This window comes from Ascaphus truei, chromosome 1 (genome assembly GCF_040206685.1).
Source record: "Ascaphus truei isolate aAscTru1 chromosome 1, aAscTru1.hap1, whole genome shotgun sequence".
In the NCBI taxonomy this organism is placed as follows: Eukaryota; Metazoa; Chordata; class Amphibia; order Anura; family Ascaphidae; genus Ascaphus; species Ascaphus truei.
The window spans coordinates 167005768-167027231 of NC_134483.1; the positions used below are offsets into that span (position 1 = coordinate 167005768).

A 21464-nucleotide genomic window follows, 5' to 3' on the forward strand; every position below is an offset into this window, starting at 1 on the left:
TATCAATTGTATGATAACATACACATACTTACATTCCAACTACACTGGCGACACACTTTATTCGAGCTCGGCTAGTCCCACGAATTCGGGTATACCCGGGTGTATTGAGGTTTGTGACTGTTTTCTGCCCGAGTGCATTGAGGTATTTTCCATGCAGGGATTGAAGCATTTTATTCCCGCTGGCTGCAATACTGCACAGTATATATATATATTCTGCATTACAATTCATGAATTTATGCCATGTGGTAGACACGCGAAGCATTGCAGCCTATTAAATCCTAATCATTATCATTTAACAGATCAGCCGCCCGTCAGCCAGGCATGAACCCAGGCTGGGAAGGCAAACGCAACGGGGCTTGTCAGAGGTGAGGAGCGGCGCATTCCAGGTATCTGCCAGGTACATACTGGGTATTTGCTCGAATAAAGTGTGTCGGTGCAGTAACAAATCCCCGGATTTCATGTCCCACCCTTTCCATTGTGTTACAGGGCCCTTCTTGCAGCAGTTGCTAAACACGTTTTTTTCAGATGGTAAAATAAGATGCATATCTTGAACATCCTCACCTTTCTGCGGTGACGCGGATTCTTTCATCGTTCGAGGAATTAAATCTGTCGTCTTTTTCTCTGAAATATTCTTCTATGCACTGCTCTTCAAAATCGTGCACTTTTTTAAGTTCATCTTCTGTGATAAATAATTCTATTTTATGGAACAAAGCAAAGATAGAATATTGTTATTATCGATGGACAAGCTTTAAAAAGCTATTGAGAAGTGGACTGTGTACTTTGCTTGTGCAGGTGCTGTTTTTAGTTGCCACGTTACTTTCTTGTCTATTGCTTTAAGTCATAAGTCAACATTTTCAATAAAGCAATAGTGTAACAACTGCTCCGTTAGATAGCTGGATACACACAATCAAAACATGTACCACATATCTACGTAAGCTGTAAGGCCACAACCTTACAGATTTATTGGAGCTATTTTAGCCATACAAACATTGCACATATGCAAACATGAACTGATAGCTGGCTATGGTCATTCATACCGCTGTTTTGTGCTAACTTGCATAACATACTTATGATATCTATTTATATATGGTTCAATATTATAGAATTTCTATCAACTCTAATTTCTCTCTGTTTAAAGGAGCATTGCAAGTTAAAAGCACACCTTTTCAGCATGGGTGTTAAGCAGGGCGTCTCCAGAGCTGAACCACATACATTTCTGCATTGGGGACCCTTTGATTCCAGAGATAATTAGCAGAGAAAAAGCCGCTGGACTTCACCGATGTATCATGTGGGCCAATAGGAAGCCGCAGTGGATGATGTTGTGGCTTCCTATTGGCCCACGTGACAGAGCATGTAAACCTCCATTTTGTTTCCCATGGATGGGGGGACCCACAACACCTTCTCCGGTAAGTAACTTGCGAAGCATGGGGTCCCCAGAGCTGAAATCAGCACAGTTTCATATACATGTAATGAGGGGGATGGAGGAGGGAGGAAAGAGGAGAGAAAATGTTTAGGGAGATCTTATCCTTTAAATCACGGGTGCGCAAACTTTTGTTGCTGCGCCCCCCTGCCTGCTCTCCTCCGGTGTTCGAGCCCCCTTTTACCTTAGCGTGGCGTCAAATGACGTTGTGGTGTCATGTGACATCACATGACCCTGCATTGCCATGGAGACGTGTCCCGAAGCTGGCTGAATCTCGGTAAGTTGAGTTGCAGAGGCCTCGCGCGGTCCCTGACATTTAATTTAAATGCCTTGGGGAAGACCGCGGGGCCTCTGCAACCACCGCGTCCCCCCCCCCCAAGAAAATCCTGCGCCCCCCTGCTTTAAGTGATCAGTATTTCTTAGGCATATGTTAGCAAATAGAGTTTATAACTGATGCCAACAGTTTCTGTTATCATAAGCAGAAATGTGCGAGCTTAGGCAAAGTTGATGAATATCACCTATTTCAATTCGGTGAAGAAGTTCTCTTCAATACGAAAGTTTGTGGCAAAATCGATTAACGCTGAAAAGTCAATGGACATTGCGTTTTCTAATACCTTTACTTTTGAACTTCAATTTAACTGGTAAAAATAAAATTTTTTTTTAAAGTAGCGAGTTTTTAACAAATTAGGCCATTTCTGCACAACGTTTGGTGGCAAAAGTTTGAGCTACTTTTCTGCTGATTTGGGAATTGTGAATCTCGGTAAGTTCCCACATATCTAAACATAAGCACACAAAAAAGAGAAAGACGGACAGATAGAAATACTACTCAAGCATACCCAAATTACAATTTTGAATATCTTATTAATAGAAATTTGTGTAAAGATGGATAGTTGCTTAGTAAAAAAAAAAAAAATTTAGTTTTCAAACTTTTGAGAATAAAGATACAGTCACTGAATTACAGGCATACCCCGCATTAACATACGCAATGGGACCGGAGCATGTATGTAAAGCGAAAATGTACTTAAAGTGAAGCCCTCCCTTTTTTCCACTTATCGATGCATGTACTGTACTGCAATCTTCATATACGTGCATAACTGATGTAAATAACACATTTGTAACATGCTCTATAGTCTCTCTGCTTGCGCACAGCTTCGGTACAGTTAGGGAGCCGGTGTTGCTGTTCAGGACGTGCTGACAGGCGCATGCGTGAACTGCCTTTTGCCTATTGGGCGACATGTACTTACTCGTGAGTGTACTTAAAGTGAGTGTACTTAAAGCGGGGTATGCCTGTATAATCATAACATCTGGAGTAATGAAGCTGCAGCCAAATCTCAAAACTGCAGAATAATATGAATAAAAGTGTGGACATATTCAAGATAATCCATTCAAGATAGTCTCCCCCTGTATACCTATCTCCATACCCTCCTTTCTCTTTTTTTCCCTATCCTTTTCTGTCTGCTCTAAGCTTTGAACAAGGAACCAAAAACTGGTACAAGGCATATGAAACCGAGGGCTCAGGTGAAAAATAAACACATACAGAATTTCAAACCACTCAATGTATTTAGATTATAAACACAGAGAAGAAAAATGTTGATTATCAGTTTGTGATGTGAATACTACTAACGGTAATTTGTCTGAAACCGCCGGTGAGGAATGAAATGTAAAAATGTGTACATCCTTGTAAACGCAATAAAAAAGATTGAAACAAACAAAACAAAAAAGTGTGGACATATTAGTCTTTATATTATCAGACTGCTAGTCTTGTTGAGTGCGGGAGCTGGAAGGGACGACAGAAGCAATGGAGCAGAGGTTGGGGCCAGGGTACTGTAGGCAAGAGGGAGAGCCCGGAAGAGGACCCTGGGGGCTAACACCGGAAGTCGGGATCAACTCACCTCTCCTGTCACCAGCCCTGCTCCCAATGTGTCATGAAGCACTTCGTAGGGTTGCAATGTTGCGTTCAGTATTGAACCGGTCTGTCCTGTATTTGGACACACTGTCCAGTAAAAAATGAGAGGTAATACTGCACATGTATGTGTATACCGGTATTACCTCTCTGGACATAGTGACCTGACTGGCTTGGGGGGCTGTGCGATTTCCCAGAGCAGGGAGAGAGCAGGGCTGCTGCTAAGGGACAGGGTAGCTTTCTCCATCCTGATTGGCTGCTACTGGGTAATGCAGCCAATCAGGAGGAGGTGTCAGGAGCTTGATGGTGGGGCCAAGGAGAGGAGGAAACACTATCGAGCAAAGAGTGGAGAGAGGTGTATGTCTGTGTCTCGAGCATGTCGCACTTTTCACTATTGTGTCCAGTATTTTTGGAGAAGCCACCTGACAACCCTATGCACCTGGCCCAATAATGCCTATGTAATGGTATTCCAGAATTCTGTTGCGGGCCCTATTTTACATTTTAAAAGGAAATGTTTGTGCTCTTTGGACCTTATTCAATATGCTGTTGTAAATGACTCTAGCTACTCTGAGGGGATAATTAATTATTGACTTGAATTACCCCCTCATTCTTATTCTAGCTTTAGCCATCATAAAGTCGCTTCCCCAGAACTTATTAATAATAATATCATATCTTTGTATTACAGAGCAGCAATGTACATTTTGCAAGCACAAGCACACCTGCCCCAGGAGCTTGACATTTTAGTATACAGAAGAGATGGCGCTGGGATTTGAACCAGGTTCACCTACTTCAAAGACTGAATACACTCTGTTTAAATGAACGGGACATGGAAGCAGCTTCACAGTCTAAGGCTTTTGATGAATTTTGATGGACTTGTTTTGGTTGAAGTCTCTTGTTGGATGTGAATGTGTTGCCCAGATTTTGTGCTGTACATATGAATATAGTGAGTAACAGCCTTACTTAGTCCGTAGTCTCTTTCATCTTGGTCACTTTCCTGCTTCCTCCAGCGACAGCAAAGGTGTTTACATATCATGGTGAAATGGCTGAAAATAATCAAAGGAGGTGGCAAGACAGGCCTTTCATGAAATGTCATTATCAGCTGGTACCGCTGAAATTTCCAAACTTGGTTCGATATTGATTTCACTTCAAAGAATGTGTTGCTGAAACAAGAGAAAGGAGAGAACTTGGCTTGTATGTATGTATGTCTTTATTTATATAGCGCCATTAGTGTACATAGCGCTTCACATTAGTACTACACGTTACAATCATATAACTAACAAATAACAGATCATGGGAATAAGTGCTTCAGACATAAAAGTAACATTTCGGAAGAGGAGTCCCTGCTCCTGGGAGCTTCCAATCTAATTGGTGGGGAGAACGTACAGAGAGAGTAGGAGGGCATTCAGGTAAGTGCGTCTGCAGGGGGCAAGCTTTATGTATCGTGAATAGTATTAGCCATGGTGCTACTCATATGCTTCTTTAAGCAAGTGTGTCTTAAGACGGGTCTTAAAGGTGGATAGAGAGGGTGCTAGTCGGGTATTGAGGGGAAAGGCATTCCAGAGGTGCGGGGCAGAAAGTGAGAAAGTTTAAGGCGGGAGAGGGCTTTAGATACAAAGGGGGTAGAGAGAAGACATCCTTGAGCAGAACGCAAGAGTCGGGATGGTGCATAGCGAGAAATTAGTGCTGAGATGTAAGTAGGAGCAGAAGAGTGTAAGTAGGAGACAGGTGGTGTTTTCTTAATTGACTACCAGCAGTTAACCACCACGCTGCTGGATTAGAGGCACATTACCTGAACAGGGATAAGTCCCCTGTTACAAGCCCCTTATCTTCGAAGTCTATAAGTTACATGGTGGGTTCTAGTACGGCATAAAATTGGAATATATTTTGCTAAACGGGATGGCTATTTACAGTATGTGTTGCAGGCTACTCTAAGACATGCTTTTTCTTTCTTCTTTTCAGAGAACATTGGTTAACTCACTAGGCTAAAATGGTGTTGAACACAGGTATCACAACATGTGTAATGATTTTAGCCCACATGCGGGGGAAATCGACTGATTTTCAAGCAGTGAGGTGCGGACCCTAGTTTACCACCATTTAAAGTACAGTATGAGGCTTATAGTGAGGGAAGGAAAGGACTCATGGTGTATACAGTGGTGCCAAGAGAGATACTCTGGGGGCGATTCACTAAGCAGTGATAAAATCAGTGCTGTTGGGTCCGATTCTGATTTTTATAATCGTCTTAAAGAAATAAAGCCAAACGCGGGATTCCCTATGAAGTGAAGGGCATTTTTTTAAGTCTGGTAACAAAAATGCACTATTGTGTGACCTGTTCCCCCCCCCCCCCTGCTATCATGCTGTGAATTCTACAGCACGCTAACTGATAGAAAAAAAAGCAGCCTGTAAGAGTTAGGGTCTCCATGCGTGCGTCTCCATGCACGGCTCTTACAGGCGATCGTACAGTATACATATACATTTTAATACTAGTGTAGATGAGCAGGGGGTCCCCTGAGCTGAACCGCATTGGTTTCAGCCTCGGGGACACCCTACTTCATGAGACACAGGCCCTGTTATGGTGTGCCGGTATCCCCTGTGCTTTTAAAGCTCCCGCATCACGTGACCGGGGGATTTAAATCATGCAAGGTGGTACCGGCACCCCATAACGGGGCCTGTATCTCATGAAATAGGGGTTCCCCGAGGCTGAAAACAATGCGGTTCAGCTCAGGGGACCCCCTGCTCATCTACACTAGTATCAAAACACACATCACAATGAAAAATAATGAATTACCATAGTGGCTATCCGCTATGGTAATGAAGCTGCATTAATGTAATTTTTATTAATAGTGTGCGGAAGCAGGGGTCTCCTGAGATGACCCGCATTGATTACAATGGCCAGGCCAAGATATGGGATGCTGGTATCTTCATCATTATTTAAATGTCCCATGTCACGTGACGCAGACGATTTAAAAATGTCGGTGATTACATTGGATATTGTTGATGGTTGTTTATTTTTTAGGTTGACCATTGACTGCCATAGTGTTAAATCATGCCCATATAATATGAGCATGATGTACCCACTGTGCTAATCGATTGGTTTATTGGCATTTCTAATGTGTTTAGTTTGATATGTAATGTGTTTTTATTTTAGGCCTGTTTTTTTGTTTGCTTCACCATTTATTGCTATGGTGGTAAAACATAAACAATGCTTTTATTCATGGCTCGATCTCTTTTGTGCCAGCCGTTAGCTGGTGAAAAGAAATGGAGAGCTTTTACAGTATGATTCACTTATCACTGCTTTGTGAATTGCGCTGACTGACCAAAAAAAGGCGGGTTTGCCTTTTTTTGCCCAATCGTAGGAGTTGTTTATCACTGACTGTGTTTTGGTGAAAAAAATGCCTTTTAGGCGCGATACTACATTGTTTACACTGCTTTGAGAATTGCGCTGCATGCAATATTGCGCTAGAAAGGCATTTATCTTACTTAAAAACACTTATTTCTGCTTTATGCATAGCCCCCTCTGAGAGGTAGGATAACTCTGATTAATATACCTCTATGCAAGTACATTTCGACCAATTTGCAAGAGAACAAGGCTTAAATACATTAATGAGGGCAATTTTGTTAAATTTACAGCAGCAAATATAAACAGAAATGACATTTGATCCAAGTGTAGATGACATGCTGTGTATTACAGAGTGTACACAAGAGTGTTAAAACCTCCATCAGCACATGTACAAATTCTACCCTCGTGCAATCAATTTATTCAGCTCCACAGACATATGTTAAACCTGGATTTCATACTGCCAGTGAAATCTGTTGTGTGCAGTACAGTATTTGTAGCAGCAATGTGTAGTTTATTAAATATGTTTAGCTATATGAGACATACTGCATTGATTGCAAATTATCCGTATCTAGCTGGAAAGGAGAGGATGTGTATATACAGAAGTCACGCCTTATAGAATCAAACTCAAAATGTTCAGGTTTAGGTCTACACACTGTACTAAAAAAACATGCTTTATTATTACATTTCCAACCAGGCTCTGTCTGTATTATTCCTCCATTTGATATTATAAGAGCGATGATAATAGACTTACTTAAACACAGCTATCAGCAGGTTTACTAGAAGGATATTGGCAACTAATAGGTAGCAGGCCATGATAGCAGGAACGATCCATGCCCCGATCTTGCAGGCGGGAAGCTGGATTATTTTTCCATCCTCTCTGGTCTCATTATAACCACAAGGAGCTGCAAAAAGAAATAAAAAGACAAAAACCAAGAGTGAGACTCCGTTCTCCAAGGGAACTCCCCAATGGTATGTAACGAGAGAGGTTTTCTGTTGGATGATGTCCCAGATCGAGGTAGGCAATGCTTTCATGCTGTCTTCATGCACTTGTCACAAACAGTATGACTACATGTCGATCACTGATATGATGCCAGTTTACTGCATACAGCAAATCATAATGCCTCCTGAATTGAATGCATGTGAGACACACCGAGGGAAAAGGCATTTCAGTGATTTCTTTAGAAACATTTAAAATAAATGGCGTAACAACCACAAAGACAACAATATGTTTCTGTATATAGGGTAACAAGTCCAAACTAACTTCAGAAGTCTTAATTATCAGGGATGATTTTAGCTGCTGCAGTGCCAGAAGTATACGTAACACATTGCAGCACATGTCTGAAGCTGAAGGGGTTTTACTTTTTAGCTATCAACATCTACTTTAATTTGGAAGAAAATGTTGCTGTCTGGGTTATTCTGTCTATAACACCATTTATACTTGGGAAGTTTTCTAAAGGAAAAAAGAAATGTTGTTTTACCCAAAGTTTTGTTGTTCTTGTGACTTGTGTTTCATTGGGGGCGCGCACCACTGTGTTTATTACGCATCTCTACGGCTGACCATTCATTTAACTGATGCCATATACACAATGTAGCAGACATTATTACCCCTGTTAGCGTGCAACATAACACGTTATATAAACGCGTTACCTCCTCCACCATTGTTTTCTGTTAAAGTGCCAGCGTTAGCGCAGCACATTGTGTTAGCAAGAACTATAACGTTTGCTACATCTGTACATATTTAATTTTACAGCACAATGAACAGATCACGGAATATAGTTATTAAAGCATAGGCAAATAACACCTTTTTGTATGATATTATTTTCTTACTTCGCTCTTAGGGGGATATTCTAGTACCTTTGTATTTGTCCATGTCAATGGTAATAAGTAGCGTATTTAAACTTGGCAAAAATCTGTATTCTGCATTACAAATCGCATTGGTAAAACAGCGTCTCTAAACAGTGACCATCCACACGGTTTACCAGCCAAAACACCCAGATTGTCCTTGCTTTTGAAGCGGAATGACCTGAAGAGGTGCTAACTCCATCCAGAACCTGACACATGGGTTTTGCTGAGCTACAGGGTTTATTCTCTCTCAGCAAAACTCATACTTCAGGCTCTGGATGGAACTCACAATACCAATCTAGCCACTTTGAAGGAGGCGAGAGAAAAAATGCGAGTTATTAATAGCGGTATTGCCTTTTTCACTGAACAGAGCTACTAGAATTCAGCTAGCTGTCCAAAAATGGGAGTTTGAGCCTTTTTGGTCATTCCGTCTGGATCTGCAGAGCTGGATTGAAACCGCGTCTAAAAAAGCCTTTTCCACACGGATTGGACATGTGAGAAGGGCTCAGAGAATAGCAAGGCATACCAATCAGATTGGAAAGGGCTCTTTCCACAACTCACAGCTACTAGAATAGTCCCCTTTATATTGTAGTTCAAGTAAATGGGGCTTAAATCTCTAGATAGGATAAGAAGTCTTCATAGCATACTATTTAATATAAAGCAGTAATCACACTTATTTATCCACTAGGTTCAGCTGCAAATACTTTGGTGGCCATCATGAGGACTTTTTTTTAAAGCACAAATTTGGTGCACAGAAATGCCATTTTAAACTGCGCGTGTGCGCGCCTACTTACTAACCTGCCATTTTAGTTTTGCTGCATAGAAATGGACTGTGCTAGGTATAAAAATGTTAATAGTTTGTATTAAAAAAAAAAATGTTTGTCTGTGCCAAAAAAAGAAGAATGTGAATTAAAATTGTAAAAAAAATCCTCTAAATTGAACCTGGCGTAAACGCTAAACCGTCTGTTTATACTATATTGTTAGCACTTAATTAAGTTGCTATTTATCAACCAAAAGTGTATTTGACAGCGTAAGGATGTTTAACTGTATAGATTAATAACATGTATTATTTTCACACTATGACTGACAGAAATAGTATTACATTAATAATTTATATTCATTAACACAAGTTATAAGCAAATAAATTGTCAAATTGCATCATTTAGGTATTTAACATGATGCAAAGTGTCAAAATTCATTTTGAACAACGAATTATGCTTCACATGTATGATGCCTTCATACATACGACACATTTTATTAAGGTTTAAACTACTTTTGATGCACAAAAAAAAATCCTATATGATCTTATATGATGGACCCCTTAGGGCCTAATAGGGGAATAGTGCCCAGGAAGCAAGAGCAGAGAGAGGAAGATAAAAGGAACACAGCATTGCTAGAAGAGAATGGTGTAGATATAAGTATTGAGCAAGGAAACGGTGGAGATGATTTTTCTCATCCCCATAATCATAGGCCTTGGCCTAACTTGCCTCATGAACTCTGACAAATAGGGTTGCCAGATGGCTTCTCCAAAAATACTGGACTCAATGGTGAGGAAAATACTGGACACATACATGTCCAGTATTACAGTACCTCTTATTTTTTTACTGGGCAGAGTGTCCAAATACAGGACAGTCCAGTTCAATACCTGACACCTGGCAACCCTACTGACAAATGATTTATTTTAACAAGGCAGGGGGTTGGGGGACGGATTCTGTTTGTAATCCCTCTATTTGTTAATAAATATATTAAGTAGAATTAGCCGTGTTAGTCCAGTTGCGATAGTGCAGAGTAAATGAGTACTTCAGTATTAGGTGATACCTTTTTTATTTAGACTAACAATTGATATTAGAAGACAAGCTTCATAAATGTAAATACTGTACTTTCAGTTGTTTGTCAATTTATAGGAGTTTGCACGTTGTGGTATATGGTAATATACAGGTGTATTTTAAGGCTTTTGATGGATTGATTTTATGTAAATGATTTTTAATGGATGTGGTTATGTGTTTTTACTACCAGAATTAGTAATTTGTTTGGTAAAATGATATATAGAATGCATTTGATTGCTTGTTTTAATATCATTTTACAGTGATGTGTTGAAATGGAAGATGTGAGGTTACTAGATCTTCAAGCTGTCAGGTCATATGTTTATCCCAAATGTCACAGCAGGTCAGCATGAATGCATGCTTCATTATTAACTGTATGTAAGACAAAGAGAAATATGTAAGACAAGTAGCATACCATATTTGAACTGTACATTTCTCAAATACACAAGGTTTTTATCTGTAACAAATGCAACCGAATTAGGATAAATTATTTATGAAAGAACCATATTAAAAGGAAATGTATGAGTTTTGTTTCAGTGCAAAAAAATGATACCGGTTTACAAATTCATTCTGAATCATTAACCTTTCTGCTGGTTTAATACATTTTTAATCTGAAGATACAAACGTACAAATATAATGAAGAGACAAGAAGATTAACGGCATAAGACACAGATTGATACCATACTTGTGCATTTATATTTTGGAAATTGACCGTACTATACAAAAACTTGCTAAAAAAGTGGCTGATTTAGGTCAGCATAACAAGAATATTGCGTCAAGATTAGTACATACTATTGATTTAACTTTCAAAAATTAATAACAATACTAATGTTTTATAGTTTCTCCTGCTACTCTGGGTGGAATTTCAAGAGCAGGTATATTACGAAAAGGAATATGAGAAAGCTTGTCTCGGAGCATAGTTTAGTCTGTTCAATTATTGTTCAAGGAGATAAATAGGCAAGAGCAAGGGGCATGTTGGGCTTCTTCATGCAGTACTTTACTTAGCAAACCAAATATACAGGTATATTGATGCTTGCTCTATTTTTTATCTTCTGTGACTGCCAGATGTTATGGACATTTTGGACACTTCTCCCTTAGACTACCATTTAACTGGAAGGGGTGCGGCACTTCAAGGCCGTTCTGCAAGATGCCACCACTTGATTGCGTGAGTAAGGATCACGTGTCTGCGAAGGCCTAAATCATTACATTTTTCTGTTTCATGAGCCTCCAGTGTTTCAGGGATGAATGTATTTCAGGGGAGTTTATCAGGCTTTCCTACAAAGTGATTCATTCACATGTACACACAGAATATATATGGGATGTTGGGAGTCCACTGTAAATGGGGGCAATTGTCAATAATTAAACATAGTTTTCAGTCCCCATCATAATAAGCCTTTAATTTTCCTGAGGCTGAATGCCCATGGACAGGAGAGGGGGGTGGAGAGGAGGGTGGGAAGGGGGGGGGGGGGGAACCTATGAAGAGGGAGAGGTAGAGGAAAGTGATATAGAGAGCAAGAGAGAAATATATTGGGAAGAGAGGAGAACGAGAGAAATGGAAAGGAGGATGGAGTATGGACAGGGATACATATAAACCTCTATAACTATATAAAGAAGAGAAAAAGCTGGCAGTCCATCATATCTTGATGTAGATTTATTCAACATTTGATCTCTCAATTGAGCCGTTGTCAAGAAGACCCCGTCGGGAGCTGAAGCATTGAATAAATCTACATAAATATGTGGTGGAGTACCTGCTTCTTTCGTTTTGTATACAATGCCAGGTGTATTGAAGCAGTCTGCAACTGTAACTAGGAAACGCTTCAGCAAGTCAATAGTGCCCTGATCTATCTATCTATCTATCTATCTATCTATCTATCTATCTATCTATCTATCTATCTATCTATCTATCTATCATCTATCTATCTATCTATCTATCTATCTATCTATCTATCTATCTATCTATCTATCTATCTATCTATCTATCTATCTATCTATCTATATCTAGATATCTTTCTGTGGCATGTGTGGTGTATATGTGTTGCGATATTAGCATCTTGATCTCTGTTTTTCTCAGGTCTTTTGATCACATTGCTTACCGGCTGGTCTTGCATACCTAGGAAAAATTGCACAATTTATTCTATGGCATCAGCCTTTATCTATGGGTGGTGGTGCAGCAAGCCTATCCTGTCAGTCTTGATTTATATGCACGTTGTGTTTATTTAGGGTCTCGCCCCCCCACCCCTGTTTTGGTTTTTAGCATGTTATATTATAATTGATGACATTAAAGTTTGTTACTTTTCTAATGGATATTTCGAGTGCTCGTTTCTGAGACTTTTTTGTCTTGTTTGTACTACATTTATCCTTGTCTCAGAACACCGACCATTCTCTTCAATTTAGAGTATATCTTATGGTCTTGTAAATAACCAAAATTAGAGGTGTATGCAGACTCTATCTGTGTGTGTATATATATATTTTATACCCATTTACCACTGCCTATTCACCACGGACACTTGTGGGACATTGGAGAAGTATTTCTGATCATCCCTTGCCTTGCGGGGTCACGAACAACAGACTTCACATCCGGATTATACTGAAAGTGTGGAGGACTTCCGGGTCACATTGTGGCTGTTTTTCCCTGTATCCCCTGCCGGATGTCGGTTCAGAAGAGCTGGGACTACACGGACGGAGAGATTGGCGTGCAAGCAGAGGCAAATCGTGGGCGGTTGGCGAATGAGTATACTCATTACATGCTTTAACCTTTTATTTGTTTGTGAGTTTGCATTTGTTGGTTCTATTCATTTTTATTAAATTGTATTTTTTCATGCTGCACTAGGATCGGGCGCTTTCTTTTCTTGTTGTTCATAAATATATATATATATATAGATTGATAGATACTGTAGATATCCATATCTATCTATATAGATCTATATATATATATATGGATGTAGATGTATCTGTAACATGTTAGCCGAGCTTAATAATAAAAAAAACTAATAGAGGATACTGTTCTGTGGCTAAAGAAATGCTTTTGTTTGTGTGAGTTTTCATGATACACTGATCTCTTTTTACGGTGGTGTTACAATGGATAAAGCAAGAAAGGTTTTTACTTAAAAACAGTGCATCCTTGAATGTATCTGACTGAAGCTTATCCCTCCCCCTGTGCAGTATGTGATTGATGACATAAGGTGTTAAATGGTTCCTGAATGTTAGTGATGTAAGTGTATGAATGTGTGTGTATGTATGTGTGTAAATATAAATTTATAAAGCGCCCACAGTGTATACAGTGCTTTACAAAAGGTGTGTGTGGGTGTGTATACCAATGGTGTGGGAAGTTGTAGAAATGTAAGTGTGTGTTTCATTACTATTAATGTGTGTAGATACTGTGTGGTCCCTATTGGTATATAGGGAAATAATTACATTGTACATATGTATGTGTAAGAGACAGCTGTGTGTGCATTCATATAGCGCAGTATGTATAGACATGGCCTTTAGCACTCATGGGAAGAGAGTTCTCTTGTGTGAGGGTAGTGACTCATGAAGCTGCGGTCTCGGTTTAGGCCCCCGCTAACTGTCCCAAACAGTTGCATAAATTTGTATTCATGCAACCATCTCTCTTTCGGTGTTCTAAGATTAACTTTGTGTATGGCCACCTTCAGATCGTTCATGTTATCGCCAGAGTCAGAGAAATGTTTACCAACAGGACTGTCTCTTATAATCTTGAGTACAAAATCTGACGAAGGTTCACCTGATCCTCCAGCAATGTCGTGTACCTCATCATGTGCATGAAATGCCCAGGGGGCTGCTACTACATAAGTGAAACGGGACAGGGGCTAAACAAGAGAATTAATCTGTATCGCCACAGCATCACACGTGGAACAAGAGAACCTTTCTTGCTTTATCAATTGTAACATCACCAAAAGAAGAGATCACTGTATCTCAAAAGCTCGCACAAATAAAAGCATTTAGTTAGCCAAAGAATAGTAAATAGTATTGTCTATTCATTTTTTATTTTATATATATATATATATATATATATATATATATATATATATATATATTTCTATATTAGGCCATCATACAGAAGTTAGTCGACAAGGGCTGAAGATAATGACAATTACATATATATCCTTCTCTCAAACCCTGCCTTAAGGTGGCAGGAAGGCAGCAACAGGCGTTCAAGAAAATGTATAGTGGCCAGCGGCGAATTTGAAAACCCTTTGGCACTTAGCTCTGGCGGCCACCACTGGAGATGCCTTCTGAATTGCAGCGTCAAATGACGTCACCAACATGACGTCGAACGGCATCTTGTTGCCATGGTAACGTGACGTCATGACGTCATTTGACGCCGGGTGAGATCACATTGACACTGCAATTCGAAAGGAGGAGGGCGGCAGCAAGGAGGCGCGTGCCACAGCTAAGTGCCTTCCCATTAGGCCCGATTGACCCAATAACGCGGCAAATGTATATGGGGCAGACTTTTTTGTCGCCCTAGGCCCGGGCATAATGGGAAATCTGCCACTGATATTGGCTCTTGCGCTGGCAGGTTCTAACATGCTCTAAAAGCTACAAAGGTACTTTCCTAACATGCAGCTGAAGCTGATATGGCAAATAAGAGCTCAAGCCCCAAATATGAAAGATATCATTAATTGATACAAGAATTGATCGGTGATTAGTTTGCTGCAAATTACATATTAATGCAAGGAAGCTTGGGAAGAAGTAAAGAAAAGCCCCACAGAGCTCTTTACATATTACTTGAAGAACAGGAATATTCTTCATCCACAAGATAGGAGATAAAGAAGACCTCAGGAACTAAAGACCCATCAGTCTATTTCCAATCACTTACAAGATGTTTACGAATGATACTCACTAATCGGATGCAACAGATCATAGACTTTGCCTAAAGAATAACCACAGTGCTTATAACATATTGAATGTGGAAAAGAAGTGATTTCTCAAAGTAATGAATACAATGTACCACTGATCTTAGGACTCATAGGTTACGAAACAGCATTTGATTCTAGACCTAAGCCGTTTTGAATGCATTAAAGGAGCAATTTAAGCAGGAACTTAATTTTTTATTGTTTTACATAGCTTTGAAGCATGAGGTCTCCGGAGCTGAACCCCATTATGTTCAGCTCTGGGAACCCTCTGCTTCCTGAGATAATTACCTCCGAAGGGGGTGCCGGTATCTGGGCAAAGTAGAAAGCTCCCGTGTAATGTGGGCCAATGGGAAGTCGCACCAGATGACATCATGGCTTCTTATTGGCGTGCAGGATGTGGGAGCTTTGAAACACCGCCATTACATAAGCCCCAGCTAGTGAGTCGGAGTAGCTACGATACCCCCTACGGAGGTATCTCGGGAAGCAGGGGTCCCCAGAGCTGAAATTAATGGTGTTCAGCGTCGGAGACCGTCTACTTCAATCCCACTTGGATTGCCGCTTTAAGAAATAAATATGTTGAAGAAAAAGTACATTGATATTCTAAGGCCGCGCTCATGGTGGCGGCACGGGCGCACGGGACCGAGAACACTCCTGCAGCCCCAGCGATGTGTGCACTAGGCTGCAGTACTTTGGGGAGGCAATCGGGGGCATGGTGAACGCGTCACGGACGCGTCACAAAGCTGGTTCAGCTGGTTCACCCTCATTGGCTGAACCAGCTCACGTGACACTGACGTCACATGACTGCAGCCCGAAATCACAAATTAACTTGTCGGGCCAAAATGTAGCAGCGTCGACGCGCTACAGCGCCACTAAGGGCAGTGGGCACTTGAGGAACTGCAATAGGAAATCAGGTAAGAGTCCCGAAAGTACGGGTGCACACAAGCGTGCGCACACAGCAATGCCCCCACCATGAGTGCGGCCTGAGGAACATTTATGAATATACAAGCAAGATATAATTACATAGTTACATAGTTCCATAGTAGATGAGGTTGAAAAAAGACGTAGGTCCATCATGTTCAACCTATGCTAAATTTAGACAACAGATACTTTATCCTATATCTATACTTACTTATTGATCCAGAGGAAGGCAAACAAAAAACCCCATTAAGGGGAAAAATAAATTCCTTTCTTACTCCAAGAATTGGCAATCGGATTAATCCCTGGATCAACATCCTTCCCATGTATACTTATTTGGTATATCCCTGTATACCTTTCCCATCTAAAAAGATGTCCAACCTTTTTTTGAACAAATCTATTGTATCTGCCATCACAGTCTACATGGGTAAAGAATTCCACATTTTAACTGCCCTTACTGTAAAGAACCCTTTCCTTTGTTACTGGTGAAATTTCCTTTCCTCCAACCTTAAGGGATGGCCCCGAGTCCTTTGTACTGCCCGTGGGATGAATAGTTCTTTTGAAAGCTCCTTGTATTGTCCCCAAATATATTTGTACTGTATATAGTTATCATATCCCCTCTTAGACGACTCTATTCTAATGTAAATAAATCTAATTTAGCTAGCCTCTCCTCATAAGTTAGATTGTCCATCCCCTTTATTAATTTGGTGGCTCTTCTCTGCACTCTCTCTAGTTCCATAATGTCCTTTCTTAGGATTGGTGCCCAAAATTGTACTCCATATTCAAGGTGTGGTCTTACTAATGCTTTGTAAAGGGGCATAATTATGTTTACTTCCCTTCCATCCATTGCCCGTTTGATGCAAGATAAGATCATGTTTGCCTTTGCAGCTACTGCATGACATTGGGCACTATTGCTAAGCCTGCTGTCTACAAGCACTCCTAAATCCTTCTCCATCAAGGATTCCCCCAATATATCTCCATTTAATTTGTAAGTCGCCTTTTTATTCTTGCATCCCAAATGCATAACCTTACATTTATCTGTATTAAACCTCATCTGCCATTTACCTGCCCACGTTTCCAGTCTCTCCAAGTCCTTCTGAAGAGAAATTACATCCTGCTCTGATTCTATTACCTTACACAATTTAGTATCATCAGCAAAGATGGAGACTTTGCTCTCGATCCCAAGTTCAAGGTCATTAATAAACAAGTTAAAAAGCACGAGTCCCAGTACCGATCCCCGAGGTACTCCACTCACGACTTTAGCCCAACCTGAAAAAGTTCCATTTATGACAACCCTCTGTTGTCTGTCCTTTAACCAGTTTTCAATCCAGGTGCATATATTATTACTGGGTCCAATTTTCTTTATTTTGTACACCAACCTCTTGTGTGAAACCGTATCAAGAGCCTCTGCAAAATCTAAGTAGACCACATCAACTGCATTACCCTGGTCTAAATTCCAACTTACCTCCTCAAAGAAACAAATAAGGTTAGTTTGGCAAGATCTATCCTTCATAAATCCATGCTGACTATTACTAATAATTTTGTTTTCCATTAGGCATTCCTGAATATTATCCCGTATTAAACTTTCAAGTAGTTTCCCTACTATTGAAGTCAGGCTTACAGGTCTGTAATTTCCTGGTTGTGATCTAGCTCCCTTTTTAAATATAGGCACCACATCTGCTTTACGCCAATCTTGTGGTACTGAGCCTGTGGAAATGGAATCCTTGAATATTAAATATAATGGTTTGGCTATTACTGAGCTTAACTCCTTGAGAACTCTTGGATGTATGCCATCGGGGCCAGGTGCCTTATTAACTTTCATTTTTTCAAGTCGCTTATGAACTTCTTCCTCAGTTAACCAATTGTTCATTAATATGGAGGTTGTGGCTTCCTCCTGTGGCGCTACTATTGAACCTGATTCTTCCCTGGTAAACACAGGGGCAAAGAATTTGTTTAATACCTCAGCTTTTAATTATCTCCAATTATCTGCCTACCCATCTCACACGGAAAGGGTCCTATATTTTCTTTTCTCATTTTTTTTGTTATTAAGGTACTTAAAGAACTTTAAAGGGTTGACCTTACTTTCTATTGCAATCCTTTTTTCATTATCCATTTTTGCTAATTTAATTGCCCTTTTGCAATTTTTGTTACATTCCTTATAATTCTGATACGATGTCTCTGTCCCTTCTGACTTAAAGAATCTAAACGCCTTCCTCTTCTTGTCCATTTCCTCCCCTACCTTTTTATTTAGCCACATTGGTTTTGACTTATTTCTTTTATAAGGATCAGCAAAGTTGTGGGACAGAGGGGCACCATGTCACACTCAAGCTTTTGATAGCAACATACTGTATAAAGAATTGTTCAAGGCATTGAATTGGCAAGAAAAAGGAATCAAAATAAAAAGTGAATACTGTACTGTACTTGTGTCATTTTTGCCACAAATCCAGAAGGCATCCAGCTACGAATCACAGCATTTGCTGCAGCAAGTATGAAGATCTTCATATGGATCTCAGCAAAGTGATTTGAAACTGATAATTACAAATGTGCAACCGCACATACCTGAAAGATTATTGGGGAAACCATCATCCAGCATTGAAATCGACAAGTGCTGAAGATTATGATAATAGAGATAGAATGCACAGGTATGAAGAAAAGAGGCAAGGATGCACAGGGAGAGAGCGTTGGGAGGGTGTTGGGAGGGGGCACATCCATGCACACATACAATAGATGCAGTCAACAAATACTGGCTGGGATTTCTACTTGGAAGTTCAAGTTTTAGACTTGGGGTGGGTGGGGGGGGGGGGGGGTGAGCGCTATCCTTTAACTGAGGGGGCCATGAAAATATAATAAGAAAAATACAATTGTATTAGTAAATACATCACAGTTGTTGTATGCGTGCATGCTGCCAACAAAAGAGAGATACATAGTGACTGATGGAATAGATTTCCCTCTCAATTTGGATGCTTTAATACTAAAAGCTGCAGTTCAAGCTGTCGTTTAAAAAAAAAAATCAATTCAATATGTGCATCAATACAATCTACACACTGACAAGTGATTAGCCAAGTTGCTGATCGATCTGTTCTCCTGTTATCGATTGCTGAAATTCAGCTGGGGGTTCACTAAATGCATCTTGGGTAATCTTCTGCTGCATTGACAGCCAAGTTCTGTGAGGAAGATCATGTGACCAGGCAGGCACTAGATTCAATTGGTTCATTGCTAGAGAGGGCAGGGCTCAAAAAGGTGATGCTGTTTCAGAAGGGGATGTGACTTTGTCTATGGTTGCTATAGGAACAAAAATGCCTGTTACATTAGAATACAATAAAACATTCTTTAAGATTGTTTTTTTTTTTTTAAATGTTAAAAGTATTTTTTTTCATAGTGCAGAACTGATTTATTAAAAAAAACAAAATACACATGTAGGATATTGATTGAACTGCAGCTTTAAAAGATGCTGCCTGAAGTCCAAAACTAGTGAATTTCTGCACTAGTTTCTCCTACACAGTACGTCTGTAGTGACAGACTTTTTACTGCAATTCTCACAAATTTTAATAAGGAAATTCTGTATTTCCGATATTAAATGTAATTGCAATGTTATAATGCTGATTTTTTACATATCAATAATCACGATTTCATTACATTTCTATTATACTGTAATACCCCCATTTTACCACTACACCCATAGCATAAATCTGTAATGTGCGATAGAACAATAAATGGAGCAGCACCATATTCTGTTCCACAATAGAGGCATGGTAATTTTGCTCATCTAAAACCAGCCTTTTTCAAAAAGACTCACTGCATTGGTTATTCTCGTCTAAATCTGTATTGCAATATTTCCCAACAACTTTCTACCATCATTAATTGGGAAAATCTTTGGCAAAGAAGACTTACTACTATCAATAAACGGCTGCTTGTAGAAGACCAAACATTGTTGCTCGTTATTTGATAGTGATCATTTAAAATGTATATAGCAAAATAACTTTTACACAAAGACTAAGAAGTCACAATAAAAATAACATCATAATAAAACCCAAGTTCAAAGAAAAAAAGAGGAGATTTCTAAGTTAATTACAAACCAAAATTAGCTGGAAATCATCTGCATTGTTTTGTTGTCAAGTAGTTAAGAAGTGTGAAAAATAGAAAAGATATATCATGCAGTAGGTTAGAACATGACAACTGTTGCTTTTTTTTGGATCATACTTTTTACTATTCACTGTATACACTACAATATCTTGCTTAGCAGCAGCTCACACTGTTTTTCTGTATGTTAGTCATTGCAAATGAATAACTCCCTAAGTGTACAAGACTTCCTTCCATCCATATAATTTGTCTTCTAGCCACTAGCAGAATGTGTTTGTAGTATACAGTATCTCTTGTCTCCTTTAATCTTTTCTGCATTCTAATTTCCGGGGGGAAGCGGGCCGCAGTAGGAGCTGGTACTTCCCCCTCCGTCCCACGTTGGGAGTGGGGGGCAGGGGGCAGGGGGCGGGGGGGGGGGGGGGGGGGTAGGGGGCGGGGATTAAGGGGGCTTTTGGGGGCGGGGGGGGGGGGGTAGGGAGCGGGGGAGGGATGGGGGGCGGACGACACCGCGACCCGGCAATTTGGGATCCGTGGCCCGGTGCCGGGTCGCGACCCACCATTTGGGAAACGCTGCCATAAGACATTGTCATACTGTACATTGCAAGAGACCTTACAGTAACTTGAATGAGCTGTAAGGTTTGTCCAGCAATGGAAAGTGTTTTTATATTGTGGGTTTTCACTGAAAACACAGCTGGAACCCATTATACACTGTAAAAACATTAAGAACACACACAAATAATACCAAAGACTTAGAATAATGCCCTTCTCTCAGCAGCAAAACCTGTCTGCACATGGAAATCCCAAGGTGCAACGGGCAGTAAAAAAATAAAAAAAATCAGGCTGGATACATCCGAATTCCACATAAGACCAGTTCGCCCAGATTTTGTGAAATCTACCATCGGATTTGATGTGTGTTGTGGGAGGAATTGGGTGTGTGGGACAATTGAGAGTGTGGGGGGATGAACTATGTGTGTGGAGGGGGATTGAGTGTGTGTATATGAGTGTGTGTGTGTGTGTGGGTGGATTGAGTGTGTGGGAGGGTGGGAATTTTGTATGTGTGTGGGGGGGTTTAGTGTGTGTGGGGAGAATTGAGTGTGTGTGGAGGGAGGATTGAGTGTGTGTGTGGGAATTGAGTGAGGAGAGGGGTTGTGTGAGGGAGAGACGAGGGGGGGTGTGAGTGAGAGGGGATAGAGAGAGCTGGGGGAGAGGGAGAAGAGTAAGAAAGGGAGTGAGGCAGGGGAAGCGAAGGGGACAGTAAGGGGGAGGG

At 40.3% G+C, this 21464-nt stretch overlaps 1 protein-coding gene across 2 annotated transcripts in view; it reads right to left on the reverse strand.

Annotated features, from left to right (window-relative positions):
* Positions 1-21464, reverse strand: part of TRPM3 (transient receptor potential cation channel subfamily M member 3) — a 514687-nt gene that overhangs the window by 16481 nt on the left and 476742 nt on the right. For both annotated transcript variants that reach the window (XM_075597955.1, XM_075597963.1), the window contains 3 exons: positions 7412-7562; positions 4284-4483; positions 562-694 (listed from right to left, as the gene is read on the reverse strand). In XM_075597955.1, coding sequence (XP_075454070.1) covers positions 562-694; positions 4284-4483; positions 7412-7562 — 484 coding nt within the window. The remainder of the gene's footprint in view (positions 1-561; positions 695-4283; positions 4484-7411; positions 7563-21464) is intronic.